The 17,251-nt window shown below is 46.2% G+C and overlaps 1 protein-coding gene across 1 annotated transcript; it reads right to left on the reverse strand.

The window, feature by feature from the left end:
• Positions 1-418: 418 nt before the first annotated feature.
• LOC129603448 (cellular tumor antigen p53-like) lies at positions 419-2,353 on the reverse strand. Its single transcript, XM_055504677.1, has 7 exons — positions 2,165-2,353; positions 1,952-2,064; positions 1,697-1,806; positions 1,330-1,454; positions 1,165-1,247; positions 1,010-1,080; positions 419-749 (listed from the first exon to the last, which is right to left on the reverse strand). The coding sequence occupies exons 1-7, from the start codon at positions 2,235-2,237 to the stop codon at positions 659-661; spliced, it is 666 nt and encodes a 221-aa protein (XP_055360652.1). The 5' UTR covers positions 2,238-2,353; the 3' UTR covers positions 419-658.
• Positions 2,354-17,251: the final 14,898 nt, after the last annotated feature.

Consider the following 17,251-nt stretch of genomic DNA (forward strand, 5'->3'; position numbering starts at 1 on the left):
TTGCATCATCATCATCATCATCATCATCATGTTCATCATCAGTGGGCCTGTGGCACGGGTGGAGGTAAAGGGGAGGAAAGGAGAAGGAAAAATAAAAAACAAAAAATAGGGGTCGCGCCGGACCCCGGCAAGACGCCTGACGGGGAGGTACAGGGGGCTGGGGTAGCGCCTGACCCCGGGAGGATGCGGGACGGGGACGTATAGGGGGCTGGGGTCGCGCCGGACCCCGGCAGGACGAGGGACGGGGAGGTTCCGTGGGCTGGGGTCGCGCCGGACCCCGGCAGGACGAGGGACGGGGAGGTTCCGTGGGCTGGGGTCGCGCCGGACCCCGGCAGGACGAGGGACGGGGAGGTACAGGGGGCTGGGGTCGCGCAGTTCATCTGAACTCCATGATCGTGCAGCCTCCTGCTGAGGGATGTTGGCCAGGAAGCAACACTGAACATAACCTGCAGGAGATAAAAAAAAACTATTTAAAGGGCTTTGTAGTTAAAAATAGTAAAGCCCCACTGAATCGTTAATACGTTACTGCTCAACGTATGCCCTCAGACTGATGGCAGGAATTAATGTAGAAACATCAAAGGGAGGTAAACAATGATTCATAGTCATGATCGTAGATGTTCGTACTCGTACATGGTGGTTAAAAGAAGGCAGATTGCAACTAGTCGCTGTCGCTTCGTTCTGCTTTTTGCAAGACGCGCTTCTTTCCACTGGACGGCAGCAGTTCCTTAGAAGCCCTGGTTTTGTTTTTACTGTGGAGAGAGGAAACAAACAGTGACCATGCAGAACAGAGATGGGACACGTCTGGTTTAAGGGAAAAGTATTTAACACTACAGCTATGCAATGCTGAAAGTCTCATGCAACTGTTACGTAGCAGCTAATGTTTATCAAAGTGACATCCGATCACAGTTTCTGTGTGTGTGTGTGTGTGTGTGTGTGTGTGTGTGTGTGTGTGTGTGTGTGTGTGTGTGTGTGTGTGTGTGTGTGTGTCTTGTAGTTTAAAGATACTTACGCCTCTTTTTCAGCCAGTTCTAATGCATCATTTATCTTTTTTAACATGTTATAGCGCTCACGGCCTTTAACCTGCAGAAAAAAAAAGGATTTAAATTGAGAGCTGCAATTCTGTGACAACACTAGTTTTTTTAAATACTTTGTGTGTGTACTAACTGGCAACATAAATACTTCCTCCTCGTCTGTGCTTGAGCCAGACTTCCTTTTGCACATATTAGGATCTGTTGCTGGGGCACTTTCTAGAAAAGCAAAACGTGATCCGTAAGATAGAAGACAGCCAAGGTGCGAAGACAAACCCAGCATTAATAAACAAACACATACTTCTTTTCTTCACTTGTTTGGCCCCTGTCTGAAGTTTGGCACTATTTGCCTCCTCTGTTTTACGATCCCTGCCGGGACACGCGCAGACACGCACCTCGAAGCATCTTCGGCCCAAAAGTTGTCCGCTAAAAGACAGTAGAAAAACATTTACTAAGGCTGCAAAAGCTATCTTTGAGGTGGGATAACAGTGATGCACAACTTCAACTTCAAGTTACATTTAGAAACAAAATAAACATAAAACAGGCAAATACATAAAGCAGGAGATCAAGTTACACCACGTCGACCCTCGGTTTCCATGTAACACTACTCTTTATCCAGCAAATACATTTCAGCTCACACCAATCCTGGTAGATGAAACCATACGTACTCTGAAGTCTCAAGGGTCAGGATGGTGAGGATGGGTCTGCGGTTCATGCCTCCCATGCAGGAGCTGTTGCACATGAAGTTGAACAGGATTGTGGTGATCTCTGAGCCCGGCTGAAACACATGCAGGATAGTAGTCGTTTAGTGCACAGGTAATTTCAGGGATGACAAACCGTGAAAGCAGAATGAGAGGCACAACAGAATGATAACATTTAATTGCTACGTTAGGGGAAAGGTCAGAAGTGAGAGGCAGTGATACCTGGGGCGGCTCATAGGGAACAGTCACACTGTGCCTTTTTGTGTTGTAATCCTCAAGATACTGAGGCCTTTGGCTGCCCTCCACTCTGATCAAATGACTGCGATGGTCTGCAGCTGAAAAGGAAAAACAAAGCCAAAGCATCTCTCTCTCTCGTTTTCTTTTAACAAACATTTTAAAACAGAAGGTATTATTTCACTGAAACGCTTTTCTTACCGTCTCCATTCTGGTGATGTGGACACCTGCGGACCACATCTGCCAGATGTTCCGTCTTCTTGTAGACAGCCATTACTCTGAGAACCGCACCGTGTGGAGGTTTACAACCAGGCTCAACTCCCCCGCAGACCGGTGGACAAGTCGCAGGGGGCGGGAGCTCCTCGACAGACCACCCTAACCTCAACTAAACCTGCCAACAACAGCGCGCTGATCAGTGACTCGCTGTGGAAACATCGATGCCACTGGCTCTTCACACGCAGCGACTCGCTCTGGGCACGAAATTTTAGCAAATGGCCACAATGAACAAGGCTGCACACGAACGCCACAATGACAGCTACGAAAGAATGGGTTTCTAACGCGGCGCCAAGACCCCGGCAGGACGCTTGACGGGGAGGTTCCGTGGGCTGGGGTCGCGCCGGACCCCGGGAGGACGCCTGACGGGGAGGTACAGGGGGCTGGGGTCGCGCCGGACCCCGGGAGGACGCGGGACGGGGAGGTTCCGTGGGCTGGGGTCGCGCCAGATCCCGGGAGGACACGGGACGGGGAGGTTCCGTGGTCTGGGGTCGCGCCGGACCCCGGGAGGACGCGGGACGGGGAGGTTCCGTGGGCCAGGGTCGCGCCGGACCCCGGCAGGACGAGGGACGGGGAGGTACAGCGAGCTGGGGTCGCGCCGGAGCCCGGGAGGATGCGGGACGGGGAGGTACAGCGGGCTGGGGTCGCGCCGGACCCCGGGAGGACGCGGGACGGGGAGGTACAGGGAGCTGGGGTCACGCCGGACCCTGGCAAGACGCAGGACGGGGAGGTACAGCGAGCTGGGGTCGTGCGGGACCCCGGGAGGACGCGGGACGGGGAGGTACAGGGAGCTGGGGTCGTGCCTGACCCCGGGAGGATGCGGGACGAGGAGGTACAGGGAGCTGGGGTCGCGCCGGACCCCGGGAGGACAAGGGTCGGGCCTGTGACGAAGAAGAAGGGAGGGGTGACCGAGCCGCAGCGGATCCTGCAACGCGTAGGTGCCTTGTGGCCAAAAAACGTAAAAAAAATCAAAAGTTTCATAGTTTGTCTCGTGGGGTCAGACTGACCCCCTCGAAGGCTGCGTGAGGGTTAAGGAGCAAATGAAGCCCACCAGAGCACCAAGTGAAGCGTTTTCATTCGGTAAAGTATCATACACGAGCTCCCCAGGCGCTGCATTGCAGCCGCAGGGGATGGGTGAACATGCAGAGATTAATTTCCACAAGGAGGGTTCAATATAGGCAAACCTGGCTATGGATAGTTTGGACAGTAGGCTATTTGACATGCAGATCACTTCAAAAGACAACCATTAGTGAGAAGAAATAAAGGCACATGGAGAATGTGGGCATCGATCCCATTGCCTCTCGCATGCTAAGCAAGCGCTCTACCACTTGAGCTAATTTCCCTAATTACAAAACATTGTCGCAAAACACTTTTCAGGTCAATAGGAGGGGTGATGTACAAATCTCTGCATGTATGGGGTCGACTTCCATGTTGGTCGACGCTTCCAAATTCGTTGCCAATTATTGTAGTTGGGTATACGATACGTACACGACATTGATCCTAGATGCAAAACCTGCCTTATCGTGTTATGTACCACTGATTTAAGCATGCCACAGGGCAGAGCATTAGATCATGGTATTGTTACATATCTAAACTAGGTAGGTGTAATAACGTTGCCAATGTGAGCTTCTTTGGAGAGAAAGGAAAGAAGCATTTAGTGGTACAGGGTTTTGTTCAATTTAAGGAGAAAATGAAGCCCACCAGAGCAGCAAGTGAAGTGTTTTCATTCGGTAAAGTATCATACACGAGCCCGCCAAACGCTGCACTGCAGCCGCAGGGGATGGGTGAACACGCAGAGATTAATTTCCACAACGAGGGTTCAATATAGACAAACGTGGCTTGGATAGTTTGGACATTATGATATTTGACATGCAGACCACTTCAAAAGACAACCATTAGTGAGAAGAAATAAAGGCACATAGAGAATGTGGGCATCGATCCCACTGCCTCTCGCATGCTAAGCAAGCGCTCTAGAACTTGAGCTAATTCCCCTGATTTCCAAGCATTGTCGCAAAACACTTTTCAGGTCAATAGGAGGGGTGATGTACAAATCTCTGCATGTATGGGGTCGACTTCCATGTTGGTCGGCGCTTCCAATTTCACTGCCAATTATTGTAGTTGGGTATATGATACGTACACGACATTGATTCTAGATGTAAAACCTGCCTTATCGTGTTTTGTACCACTGATTTAAGCATGCCACAGGGCAGAGCATTAGATCATGGTATTGTTACATAGCTAAACTAGGTAGGTGTAATAACGTTGCCAATGTAAGCTTCTTTGGAGAGAAGGGAAAGAAGCATTTAGTGGTACAGGGTTTTGTTCAATTTAAGGAGCAAATGAAGCCCACCAGAGCACCAAGTGAAGTGTTTTAATTGGGTAAAGTATCATACACGAGCCGGCCAGGCGCTGCACTGCAGCCGCAGGGGATGGGTGAACACGCAGAGATTAATATCCACAACGAGGGTTCAATATAGGCAAACCTGGCTTGGATAGTTTGGACATTATGATACTTGACATGCAGACCACTTCAAAAGACAACCATTAGTGAGAAGAAATAAAGGCACATAGAGAATGTGGGCATCGATCCCACTGCCTCTCGCATGCTAAGCAAGCGCTCTAGAACTTGAGCTAATTCCCCTGATTTCCAAGCATTGTCGCAAAACACTTTTCAGGTCAATAGGAGGGGTGATGTACAAATCTCTGCATGTATGGGGTCGACTTCCATGTTGGTCGGCGCTTCCAATTTCACTGCCAATTATTGTAGTTGGGTATATGATACGTACACGACATTGATTCTAGATGTAAAACCTGCCTTATCGTGTTATGTACCACTGATTTAAGCATGCCACAGGGCAGAGCATTAGATCATGGTATTGTTACATAGCTAAACTAGGTAGGTGTAATAACGTTGCCAATGTGAGCTTCTTTGGAGAGAAGGGAAAGAAGCATTTAGTGGTACAGGGTTTTGTTCAATTTAAGGAGCAAATGAAGCCCACCAGAGCACCAAGTGAAGTGTTTTAATTGGGTAAAGTATCATACACGAGCCGGCCAGGCGCTGCACTGCAGCCGCAGGGGATGGGTGAACACGCAGAGATTAATATCCACAACGAGGGTTCAATATAGGCAAACCTGGCTTGGATAGTTTGGACATTATGATACTTGACATGCAGACCACTTCAAAAGACAACCATTAGTGAGAAGAAATAAAGGCACATGGAGAATGTGGGCATCGATCCCACTACCTCTCGCATGCTAAGCAAGCACTCTACCACTTAAGCTAATTCCTCTGATTTCCAAGCATTGTCGCAAAACACTTTTCAGGTCAATAGGAGGGGTGATGTACAAATCTCTGCATGTATGGCGTCGACTTCCATGTTGGTCGACGCTTCCAATTTCGCTGCCAATTATTGTAGTTGGGTAGACGATACGTACACGACATTGATCCTAGATGCAAAACCTGCCTTATCGTGTTATGTACCACTGATTTAAGCATGCCACAGGGCAGAGCATTAGATCATGGTATTGTTACATAGCTAAACTAGGTAGGTGTAATAACGTTGCCAATGTGAGCTTCTTTGGAGAGAAGGGAAAGAAGCATTTAGTGGTACAGGGTTTTGTTCAATTTAAGGAGCAAATGAAGCCCACCAGAGCACCAAGTGAAGTGTTTTCATTGGGTAAAGTATCATACACGAGCCCGCCAGGCGCTGCACTGCAGCCGCAGGGGATGGGTAAACACGCAGAGATTAATTTCCACAACGAGGGTTCAATATAGGCAAACGTGGCTTGGATAGTTTGGACATTATGATATTTGACATGCAGAACACTTCAAAAGACAACCATTAGTGGGAAGAAATAAAGGCACATGGAGAATGTGGGCATCGATCCCACTACCTCTCGCATGCTAAGCAAGCACTCTACCACTTAAGCTAAATCCCCTGATTACCAAAGATTGTCGCAAAACACTTTTCAGGTCAATAGGAGGGGTGATGTACAAATCTCTGCATGTATGGGGTCGACTTCCTTGTTGGTCGACGCTTCCAATTTCGCTGCCAATTATTGTAGTTGGGTATACGATACGTACACGACATTGATCCTAGATGCAAAACCCGCCTTATCGTGTTATGTACCACTGATTTAAGCATGCCACAGGGCAGAGCATTAGATCATGGTATTGTTACATAGCTAAACTAGGTAGGTGTAATAACGTTGCCAATGTGAGCTTCTTTGAAGAGAAGGGAAAGAAGCATTTAGTGGTACAGGGTTTTGTTCAATTTAAGGAGCAAATGAAGCCCACCAGAGCACCAAGTGAAGTGTTTTCATTCTGTAAAGTATCATACACGAGCCCGCCAGGCACTGCACTACAGCCGCAGCGGATGGATGAACATGCAGAGATTAATTTCCAGAACGAGGGTTCAATATAGGCAAACCTGGCTATGGATAGTTTGGACATTATGATATTTGACATGCAGACCACTTCAAAAGACAACCAATAGTGAGAATAAATAAAGGCACGTGGAGAATGTGGGCATCGATCCCACTGCCTCTCGCATGCTAAGCAAGCGCTCTACCACTTGAGCTAATTCCCCTGATTTTCACACATCGTTGCAGAACACTTTACAGGTCAAGAGTAGGGGTGATGTACAAATCTGCATGTATGGGGTCGACTTCCATGTTTGTCGACGCTTCCAATTTCGCTGCCAATTATTGTAGTTGTTAATTATTGTAGTTCCTTGCTAAGCAAGCGCTCTACCACTTGAGCTAATTCCCCTGATTTCCAAGCATTGTCGCAAAACACTTTTCAGGTCAATAGGAGGGGTGATGTACAAATCTCTGCATGTATGGGGTTGACTTCCATGTTGGTCGACGCTTCCAATTTCGCTGCCAATTTTTGTAGTTGGGTATACGATACGTACACGACATTGATCCTAGATGCAAAACCTGCCTTATCGTGTTATGTACCACTGATTTAAGCATGCCACAGGGCAGAGCATTAGATCATGGTATAGTTCCATAGCTAAACTAGGTAGGTGTAATAACGTTGCCAATGTGAGCTTCTTTGGAGAGAAAGGAAAGAAGCATTTAGTGGTACAGGGTTTTGTTCAATTTAAGGAGCAAATGAAGCCCACCAGAGCACCAAGTGAAGTGTTTTCATTCGGTAAAGTATCATACACGAGCCCGCGAGGCGCTGAACTGCAGCCGCAGGGGATGGGTGAACATGCAGAGATTAATTTCCACAACGAGGGTTCAATATAGGCAAACCTGGCTATGGATAGTTTGGACAATAGGCTATTTGACATGCAGACAACTTCAAAAGACAACCATTGGTGAGAAGAAATAAAGGCACGTGGAGAATGTGGGCATCGATCCCACTGCCTCTCGTATGCAAAACAAGCGCTCTACCACTTGAGCTAATTCCCCTGATTAACAGTTATTGTCGCAAAACACTTTTCAGGTCAATAGGAGGGGTGATGTACAAATCTCTGCATGTATGGGGTCGACTTCCATGTTTGTCGACGCTTCCAATTTCACTGCCAATTATTGTAGTTGGGTATACGATACGTACACGACATTGATCCTAGATGCAAAACCTGCCTTATCGTGTTATGTACCACTGATTTAAGCATACCACAGGGCAGAGCATTAGATCATGGTATTGTTACATAGCTAAACTAGGTAGGTGTAATAACGTTGCCAATGTGAGCTTCTTTGGAGAGAAAGGAAAGAAGCATTTAGTGGTACAGGGTTTTGTTCAATTTAAGGAGCAAATGAAGCCCACCAGAGCACCAAGTGAAGTGTTTTCATTCTGTAAAGTATCATACACGAGCCCGCCAGGCGCTGCACTGCAGCCGCAGCGGATGGGTGAACATGCAGAGATTAATTTCCACAACGAGGGTTCAATATAGGCAAACCTGGCTATGGATAGTTTGGACAGTAGGCTATTTGACATGCAGACCACTTCAAAAGACAACCATTAGTGAGAAGAAATAAAGGCACGTGGAGAATGTGGGCATCGATCCCACTGCCTCTCGCATGCGAAGCAAGCGCTCTACCACTTGAGCTAATTCCCCTGATTTTCAAGACTCGTTGCAAAACACTTTTCAGGTCAATAGGAGGGGTGATGTACAAATCTCTGCATGTATGGGGTCGACTTCCATGTTTGTCGACGCTTCCAATTTCGCTGCCAATTATTGTAGTTGGGTATACGATACGTACACGACATTGATCCTAGATGCAAAACCTGCCTTATCGTGTTATGTACCACTGATTTAAGCATGCCACAGGGCAGAGCATTAGATCATGGTATTGTTACATAGCTAAACTAGGTAGGTGTAATAACGTTGCCAATGTGAGCTTCTTTGGAGAGAAAGGAAAGAAGCATTTAGTGGTACAGGGTTTTGTTCAATTTAAGGAGCAAATGAAGCCCACCAGAGCACCAAGTGAAGTGTTTTCATTCGGTAAAGTATCATACACGAGCTCCCCAGGCGCTGCACTGCAGCCGCAGGGGATGGGTGAACATGCAGAGATTAATTTCCACAACGAGGGTTCAATATAGGCAAACCTGGCTATGGATAGTTTGGACAGTAGGCTATTTGACATGCAGACCACTTCAAAAGACAACCATTAGTGAGAAGAAATAAAGGCACGTGGAGAATGTGGGCATCGATCCCACTGCCTCTCGCATGCTAAGCAAGCGCTCTACCACTTGAGCTAATTCCCCTGATTTCCAAGCATTGTCGCAAAACACTTTTCAGGTCAATAGGAGGGGTGATGTACAAATCTCTGCATGTATGGGGTCGACTTCCATGTTGGTCGACGCTTCCAATTTCACTGCCAATTATTGTAGTTGGGTATACGATACGTACACGACATTGATCCTAGATGCAAAACCTGCCTTATCGTGTTATGTACCACTGATTTAAGCATGCCACAGGGCAGAGCATTAGATCATGGTATTGTTACATAGCTAAACTAGGTAGGTGTAATAACGTTGCCAATGTGAGCTTCTTTGGAGAGAAGGGAAAGAAGCATTTAGTGGTACAGGGTTTTGTTCAATTTAAGGAGCAAATGAAGCCCACCAGAGCACCAAGTGAAGTGTTTTCATTCGGTAAAGTATCATACACGAGCCCGCCAGGCGCTGCACTGCAGCCGCAGGGGATGGGTGAACACGCAGAGATTAATTTCCACAACGAGGGTTCAATATAGGCAAACCTGGCTATGGATAGTTTGGACATTAGGCTATTTGACATGCAGACCACTTCAAAAGACAACCATTAGTGAGAAGAAATAAAGGCACATGGAGAATGTGGGCATCGATCCCACTGCCTCTCGCATGCTAAGCAAGCGCTCTACCACTTGAGCTAATTCCCCTGATTTCAAAGCTTGTCGCAAAACACTTTTCAGGTCAATAGGAGGGGTGATGTACAAATCTCTGCATGTATGGGGTCGACTTCCATGTTTGTCGACGCTTCCAATTTCACTGCCAATTATTGTAGTTGGGTATACGATACGTACACGACATTGATCCTAGATGCAAAACCTGCCTTATCGTGTTATGTACCACTGATTTAAGCATGCCACAGGGCAGAGCATTAGATCATGGTATTGTTACATAGCTAAACTAGGTAGGTGTAATAACGTTGCCAATGTGAGCTTCTTTGGAGAGAAGGGAAAGAAGCATTTAGTGGTACAGGGTTTTGTTCAATTTAAGGAGCAAATGAAGCCCACCAGAGCACCAAGTGAAGTGTTTTCATTCGGTAAAGTATCATACACGAGCCCGCCAGGCGCTGCACTGCAGCCGCAGCGGATGGGTGAACATGCAGAGATTAATTTCCACAACGAGGGTTCAATATAGGCAAACCTGGCTATGGATAGTTTGGACATTATGATATTTGACATGCAGACCACTTCAAAAGACAACCATTAGTGAGAAGAAATAAAGGCACGTGGAGAATGTGGGCATCGATCCCACTGCCTCTCGCATGCTAAGCAAGCGCTCTACCACTTGAGCTAATTCCCCTGATTTTCAAGCATCGTCGCAAAACACTTTTCAGGTCAATAGGAGGGGTGATGTACAAATCTCTGCATGTATGGGGTCGACTTCCATGTTGGTCGACGCTTCCAATTTCACTGCCAATTATTGTAGTTGGGTATACGATACGTACACGACATTGATCCTAGATGCAAAACCTGCCTTATCGTGTTATGTACCACTGATTTAAGCATGCCACAGGGCAGAGCATTAGATCATGGTATTGTTACATAGCTAAACTAGGTAGGTGTAATAACGTTGCCAATGTGAGCTTCTTTGGAGAGAAAGGAAAGAAGCATTTAGTGGTACAGGGTTTTTTTTCAATTTAAGGAGCAAATGAAGCCCACCAGAGCACCAAGTGAAGTGTTTTCATTCTGTAAAGTATCATACACGAGCTCCCCAGGTGCTGCACTGGAGCCGCAGGGGATGGGTGAACATGCAGAGATTAATTTCCACAACGAGGGTTCAATATAGGCAAACCTGGCTATGGATAGTTTGGACAGTAGGCTATTTGACATGCAGACCACTTCAAAAGACAACCATTAGTGAGAAGAAATAAAGGCACGTGGAGAATGTGGGCATCGATCCCACTGCCTCTCGCATGCGAAGCAAGCGCTCTACCACTTGAGCTAATTCCCCTGAGTCCAAGGAGCGTTGCAAAACACTTTTCAGGTCAATAGGAGGGGTGATGTACAAATCTCTGCATGTATGGGGTCGACTTCCATGTTGGTCGACGCTTCCAATTTCACTGCCAATTATTGTAGTTGGGTATACGATACGTACACGACATTGATCCTAGATGCAAAACCTGCCTTATCGTGTTATGTACCACTGATTTAAGCATGCCACAGGGCAGAGCATTAGATCATGGTATTGTTACATAGCTAAACTAGGTAGGTGTAATAACGTTGCCAATGTGAGCTTCTTTGGAGAGAAAGGAAAGAAGCATTTAGTGGTACAGGGTTTTGTTCAATTTAAGGAGCAAATGAAGCCCACCAGAGCACCAAGTGAAGTGTTTTCATTCTGTAAAGTATCATACACGAGCCCGCCAGGCGCTGCACTGCAGCCGCAGCGGATGGGTGAACATGCAGAGATTAATTTCCACAACGAGGGTTCAATATAGGCAAACCTGGCTATGGATAGTTTGGACATTATGATATTTGACATGCAGACCACTTCAAAAGACAACCATTAGTGAGAAGAAATAAAGGCACGTGGAGAATGTGGGCATCGATCCCACTGCCTCTCGCATGCGAAGCAAGCGCTCTACCACTTGAGCTAATTCCCCTGATTTCCAAGTAATGTCACAAAACAGTTTTCAGGTCAATAGGAGGGGTCATGTACAAATCTCTGCATGTATGGGGTTCGACTTCCATGTTGGTCGACGCTTCCAATTTCGCTGCCAATTATTGTAGTTGGGTATACGATACGTACACGACATTGATCCTAGATGCAAAACCTGCCTTATCGTGTTATGTACCACTGATTTAAGCATGCCGCAGGGCAGAGCATTAGATCATGGTATTGTTACATAGCTAAACTAGGTAGGTGTAATAACGTTGCCAATGTGAGCCTCTTTGGAGAGAAAGGAAAGAAGCATTTAGTGGTACAGGGCTTTGTTCAATTTAAGGAGCAAATTAAGCCCACCAGAGCACCAAGTGAAGTGTTTTCATTCTGTAAAGTATCATACACGAGCCCGCCAGGCGCTGCACTGCAGCCGCAGGGGATGGGTGAACATGCAGAGATTAATTTCCACAACGAGGGTTCAATATACATGTAGGCAAACCTGGCTATGGATAGTTTGGACAGTAGGCTATTTGACATGCAGACCACTTCAAAAGACAACCATTAGTGAGAAGAAATAAAGGCACATGGAGAATGTGGGCATCGATCCCACTGCCTCTCGCATGCGAAGCAAGCGCTCTACCACTTGAGCTAATTCCCCTGATTTCCAGGTATTGTCGCAAAACACTTTTCAGGTCAATAGGAGGGGTGATGTACAAATCTCTGCATGTATGGGGTCGACTTCCATGTTTGTCGACGCTTCCAATTTCACTGCCAATTATTGTAGTTGGGTATACGATACGTACACGACATTGATCCTAGATGCAAAACCTGCCTTATCGTGTTATGTACCACTGATTTAAGCATGCCACAGGGCAGAGCATTAGATCATGGTATTGTTACATAGCTAAACTAGGTAGGTGTAATAACGTTGCCAATGTGAGCTTCTTTGGAGAGAAAGGAAAGAAGCATTTAGTGGTACAGGGCTTTGTTCAATTTAAGGAGCAAATGAAGCCCACCAGAGCACCAAGTGAAGTGGTTTCATTCGGTAAAGTATCATACACAAGCTCCCCAGGCGCTGCACTGGAGCCGCAAGGGGATGGGTGAACTGCAGAGATTAATTTCCACAACGAGGGTTCAATTACATGTAGGCAAACCTGGCTATGGATAGTTTGGGACAGTAGGCTATTTGACATGCAGACCACTTCAAAGACAACCATTAGTGAGAAGAAATAAAGGCACGTGGAGAATGTGGGCATCGATCCCACTGCCTCTCGCATGCAAAGCAAGCGCTCTACCACTTGAGCTAATTCCCCTGAATTTCAAGCATCGTTGCAGAACACTTTACAGGTCAATAGGAGGGGTGATGTATAAATCTCTGCATGTATGGGGTCGACTTCCATGTTGGTCGACGCTTCCAATTTCACTGCCAATTATTCCCTGATTTCCAAGCATTGTCGCAAAACACTTTTCAGGTCAATAGGAGGGGTGATGTACAAATCTCTGCATGTATGGGGTTGACTTCCATGTTGGTCGACGCTTCCAATTTCGCTGCCAATTTTTGTAGTTGGGTATACGATACGTACACGACATTGATCCTAGATGCAAAACCTGCCTTATCGTGTTATGTACCACTGATTTAGGCATGCCACAGGGCAGAGCATTAGATCATGGTATAGTTACATAGCTAAACTAGGTAGGTGTAATAACGTTGCCAATGTGAGCTTCTTTGGAGAGAAAGGAAAGAAGCATTTAGTGGTACAGGGTTTTGTTCAATTTAAGGAGCAAATGAAGCCTACCAGAGCACCAAGTGAAGTGTTTTCATTCTGTAAAGTATCATACACGAGCCCGCCAGGCGCTGCACTGCAGCCGCAGGGGATGGGTGAACATGCAGAGATTAATTTCCACAACGAGGGTTCAATATACATGTAGGCAAACCTGGCTATGGATAGTTTGGACAGTAGGCTATTTGACATGCAGACCACTTCAAAAGACAACCATTAGTGAGAAGAAATAAAGGCACGTGGAGAATGTGGGCATCGATCCCACTGCCTCTCGCATGCGAAGCAAGCGCTCTACCACTTGAGCTAATTCCCCTGATTTTCAAGAATCGTTTCAAAACACTTTTCAGGTCAATAGGAGGGGTGATGTACAAATCTCTGCATGTATGGGGTCGACTTCCATGTTGGTCGACGCTTCCAATTTCACTGCCAATTATTGTAGTTGGGTATACGATACGTACACGACATTGATCCTAGATGCAAACCTGCCTTATCGTGTTATGTACCACTGATTTAAGCATGCCACAGGGCAGAGCATTAGATCATGGTATTGTTACATAGCTAAACTAGGTAGGTGTAATAACGTTGCCAATGTGAGCTTCTTTGGAGAGAAAGGAAAGAAGCATTTAGTGGTACAGGGTTTTGTTCAATTTAAGGAGCAAATGAAGCCCACCAGAGCACCAAGTGAAGTGTTTTCATTCGGTAAAGTATCATACACGAGCTCCCCAGGCGCTGCACTGCAGCCGCAGCGGATGGGTGAACATGCAGAGATTAATTTCCACAACGAGGGTTCAATATAGGCAAACCTGGCTATGGATAGTTTGGACAATAGGCTATTTGACATGCAGACCACTTCAAAAGACAACCATTAGTGAGAAGAAATAAAGGCACGTGGAGAATGTGGGCATCGATCCCACTGCCTCTCGCATGCAAAGCAAGCGCTCTACCACTTGAGCTAATTCCCCTTACTTTCAAGAATGTTTCGCAAACACTTTTACAGGTCAATAGGAGGGGTGATGTACAAATCTCTGCATGTATGGGGTCGACTTCCATGTTGGTCGACGCTTCCAATTTCACTGCCAATTATTGTAGTTGGGTATACGATACGTACACGACATTGATCCTAGATGCAAAACCTGCCTTATCGTGTTATGTACCACTGATTTAAGCATGCCACAGGGCAGAGCATTAGATCATGGTATTGTTACATAGCTAAACTAGGTAGGTGTAATAACGTTGCCAATGTGAGCTTCTTTGGAGAGAAGGGAAAGAAGCATTTAGTGGTACAGGGTTTTGTTCAATTTAAGGAGCAAATGAAGCCCACCAGAGCACCAAGTGAAGTGTTTTCATTCTGTAAAGTATCATACACGAGCCCGCCAGGCACTGCACTACAGCCGCAGCGGATGGATGAACATGCAGAGATTAATTTCCACAACGAGGGTTCAATATAGGCAAACCTGGCTATGGATAGTTTGGACATTATGATATTTGACATGCAGACCACTTCAAAAGACAACCATTAGTGAGAAGAAATAAAGGCACGTGGAGAATGTGGGCATCGATCCCACTGCCTCTCGCATGCGAAGCAAGCGCTCTACCACTTGAGCTAATTCCCCTGATTTTCAAGAATCGTTGCAAAACACTTTTCAGGTCAATAGGAGGGGTGATGTACAAATCTCTGCATGTATGGGGTCGACTTCCATGGTGGTCGACGCTTCCACTTTCACTGCCAATTATTGTAGTTGGGTATACGATACGTACACGACATTGATCCTAGATGCAAAACCTGCTCTATCGTATTATGTACCACTGATTTAACCATGCCGCAGGGCAGAGCATTAGATCATGGTATAGTTACATAGCTAAACTAGGTAGGTGTAATAACGTTGCCAATGTGAGCTTCTTTGGAGAGAAAGGAAAGAAGCATTTAGTGGTACAGGGCTTTGTTCAATTTAAGGAGCAAATGAAGCCCACCAGAGCACCAAGTGAAGTGTTTTCATTCTGTAAAGTATCATACACGAGCCCGCCAGGCGCTGCACTGCAGCCGCAGGGGATGGGTGAACATGCAGAGATTAATTTCCACAACGAGGGTTCAATATAAGCAAACCTGGCTATGGATAGTTTGGACAGTGGGCTATTTGACATGCAGACCACTTCAAAAGACAACCATTAGTGAGAAGAAATAAAGGCACGTGGAGAATGTGGGCATCGATCCCACTGCCTCTCGCATGCGAAGCAAGCGCTCTACCACTTGAGCTAATTCCCCTGATTTTCAAGAATCGTTGCAAAACACTTTTCAGGTCAATAGGAGGGGTGATGTACAAATCTCTGCATGTATGGGGTCGACTTCCATGTTGGTCGACGCTTCCAATTTCACTGCCAATTATTGTAGTTGGGTATACGATACGTACACGACATTGATCCTAGATGCAAAACCTGCCTTATCGTGTTATGTACCACTGATTTAAGCATGCCACAGGGCAGAGCATTAGATCATGGTATTGTTACATAGCTAAACTAGGTAGGTGTAATAACGTTGCCAATGTGAGCTTCTTTGGAGAGAAAGGAAAGAAGCATTTAGTGGTACAGGGTTTTGTTCAATTTAAGGAGCAAATGAAGCCCACCAGAGCACCAAGTGAAGTGTTTTCATTCGGTAAAGTATCATACACGAGCCCGCCAGGCGCTGCACTGCAGCCGCAGCGGATGGGTGAACATGCAGAGATTAATTTTCCACAACGAGGGTTCAATATAGGCAAACCTGGCTTGGATAGTTTGGACATTATGATATTTGACATGCAGACCACTTCAAAAGACAACCATTAGTGAGAAGAAATAAAGGCACGTGGAGAATGTGGGCATCGATCCCACTGCCTCTCGCATGCGAAGCAAGCGCTCTACCACTTGAGCTAATTCCCCTGATTTCCAAGTATTGTCGCAAAACACTTTTCAGGTCAATAGGAGGGGTGATGTACAAATCTCTGCATGTATGGGGTCGACTTCCATGTTGGTCGACGCTTCCAATTTCACTGCCAATTATTGTAGTTGGGTATACGATACAGTACACGACATTGATCCTAGATGCAAAACCTGCCTTATCATGTTATGTACCACTGATTTAAGCATGCCACAGGGCAAGAGCATTAGATCACTGGTATAGTTCCATAGCTAAACTAGGTAGGTGTAATAACAGTTGCCAATGTGAGCTTCTTTGGAGAGAAAGGAAAGAAGCATTTAGTGGTACAGGGTTTTGTTTCAATTTAAGGAGCAAATGAAGCCCACCAGAGCACCAAGTGAAGTGTTTTCATTCTGTAAAGTATCATACATGAGCCCGCCAGGCGCTGCACTACAGCCGCAGCGGATGGGTGAACATGCAGAGAATAATTTCCACAACGAGGGTTCAATACAGGCAAACCTGGCTATGGATACTTTGGACAGTAGGCTATTTGACATGCAGACCACTTCAAAAGACAACCATTAGTGAGAAGAAATAAAGGAACGTGGAGAATGTGGGTATCGATCCCACATGCCTCTCGCATGCGAAGCAAGTGCTCTACCACTTGAGCTTATTCCCCTAATTTTCAAAATTGTTGCTAGAACACTTTTAGGTCAATAGGAGGGGTGATGTACAAATCTCTGCATGTATGGGGTCGACTTCCATGTTTGTCGACGCTTCCAATTTCGCTGCCACTTATTGTAGTTGGGTATACGATACGTACACGACATTGATCCTTGATGCAAAACCTGCCTTATCGTGTTATGTACCACTGATTTAAGCATGCCACAGGGCAGAGCATTAGATCATGGTACTGTTACATAGCTAAACTAGGTAGGTGTAATAACGTTGCCAATGTGAGCATCTTTGGAGAGAAAGGAAAGAAGCATTTTAGTGGTACAGGGCTTTGTTCAATTTAAGGAGCA

Source organism: Betta splendens, chromosome 19, assembly GCF_900634795.4.
Source record: "Betta splendens chromosome 19, fBetSpl5.4, whole genome shotgun sequence".
NCBI classification, from domain to species: domain Eukaryota; kingdom Metazoa; phylum Chordata; class Actinopteri; order Anabantiformes; family Osphronemidae; genus Betta; species Betta splendens.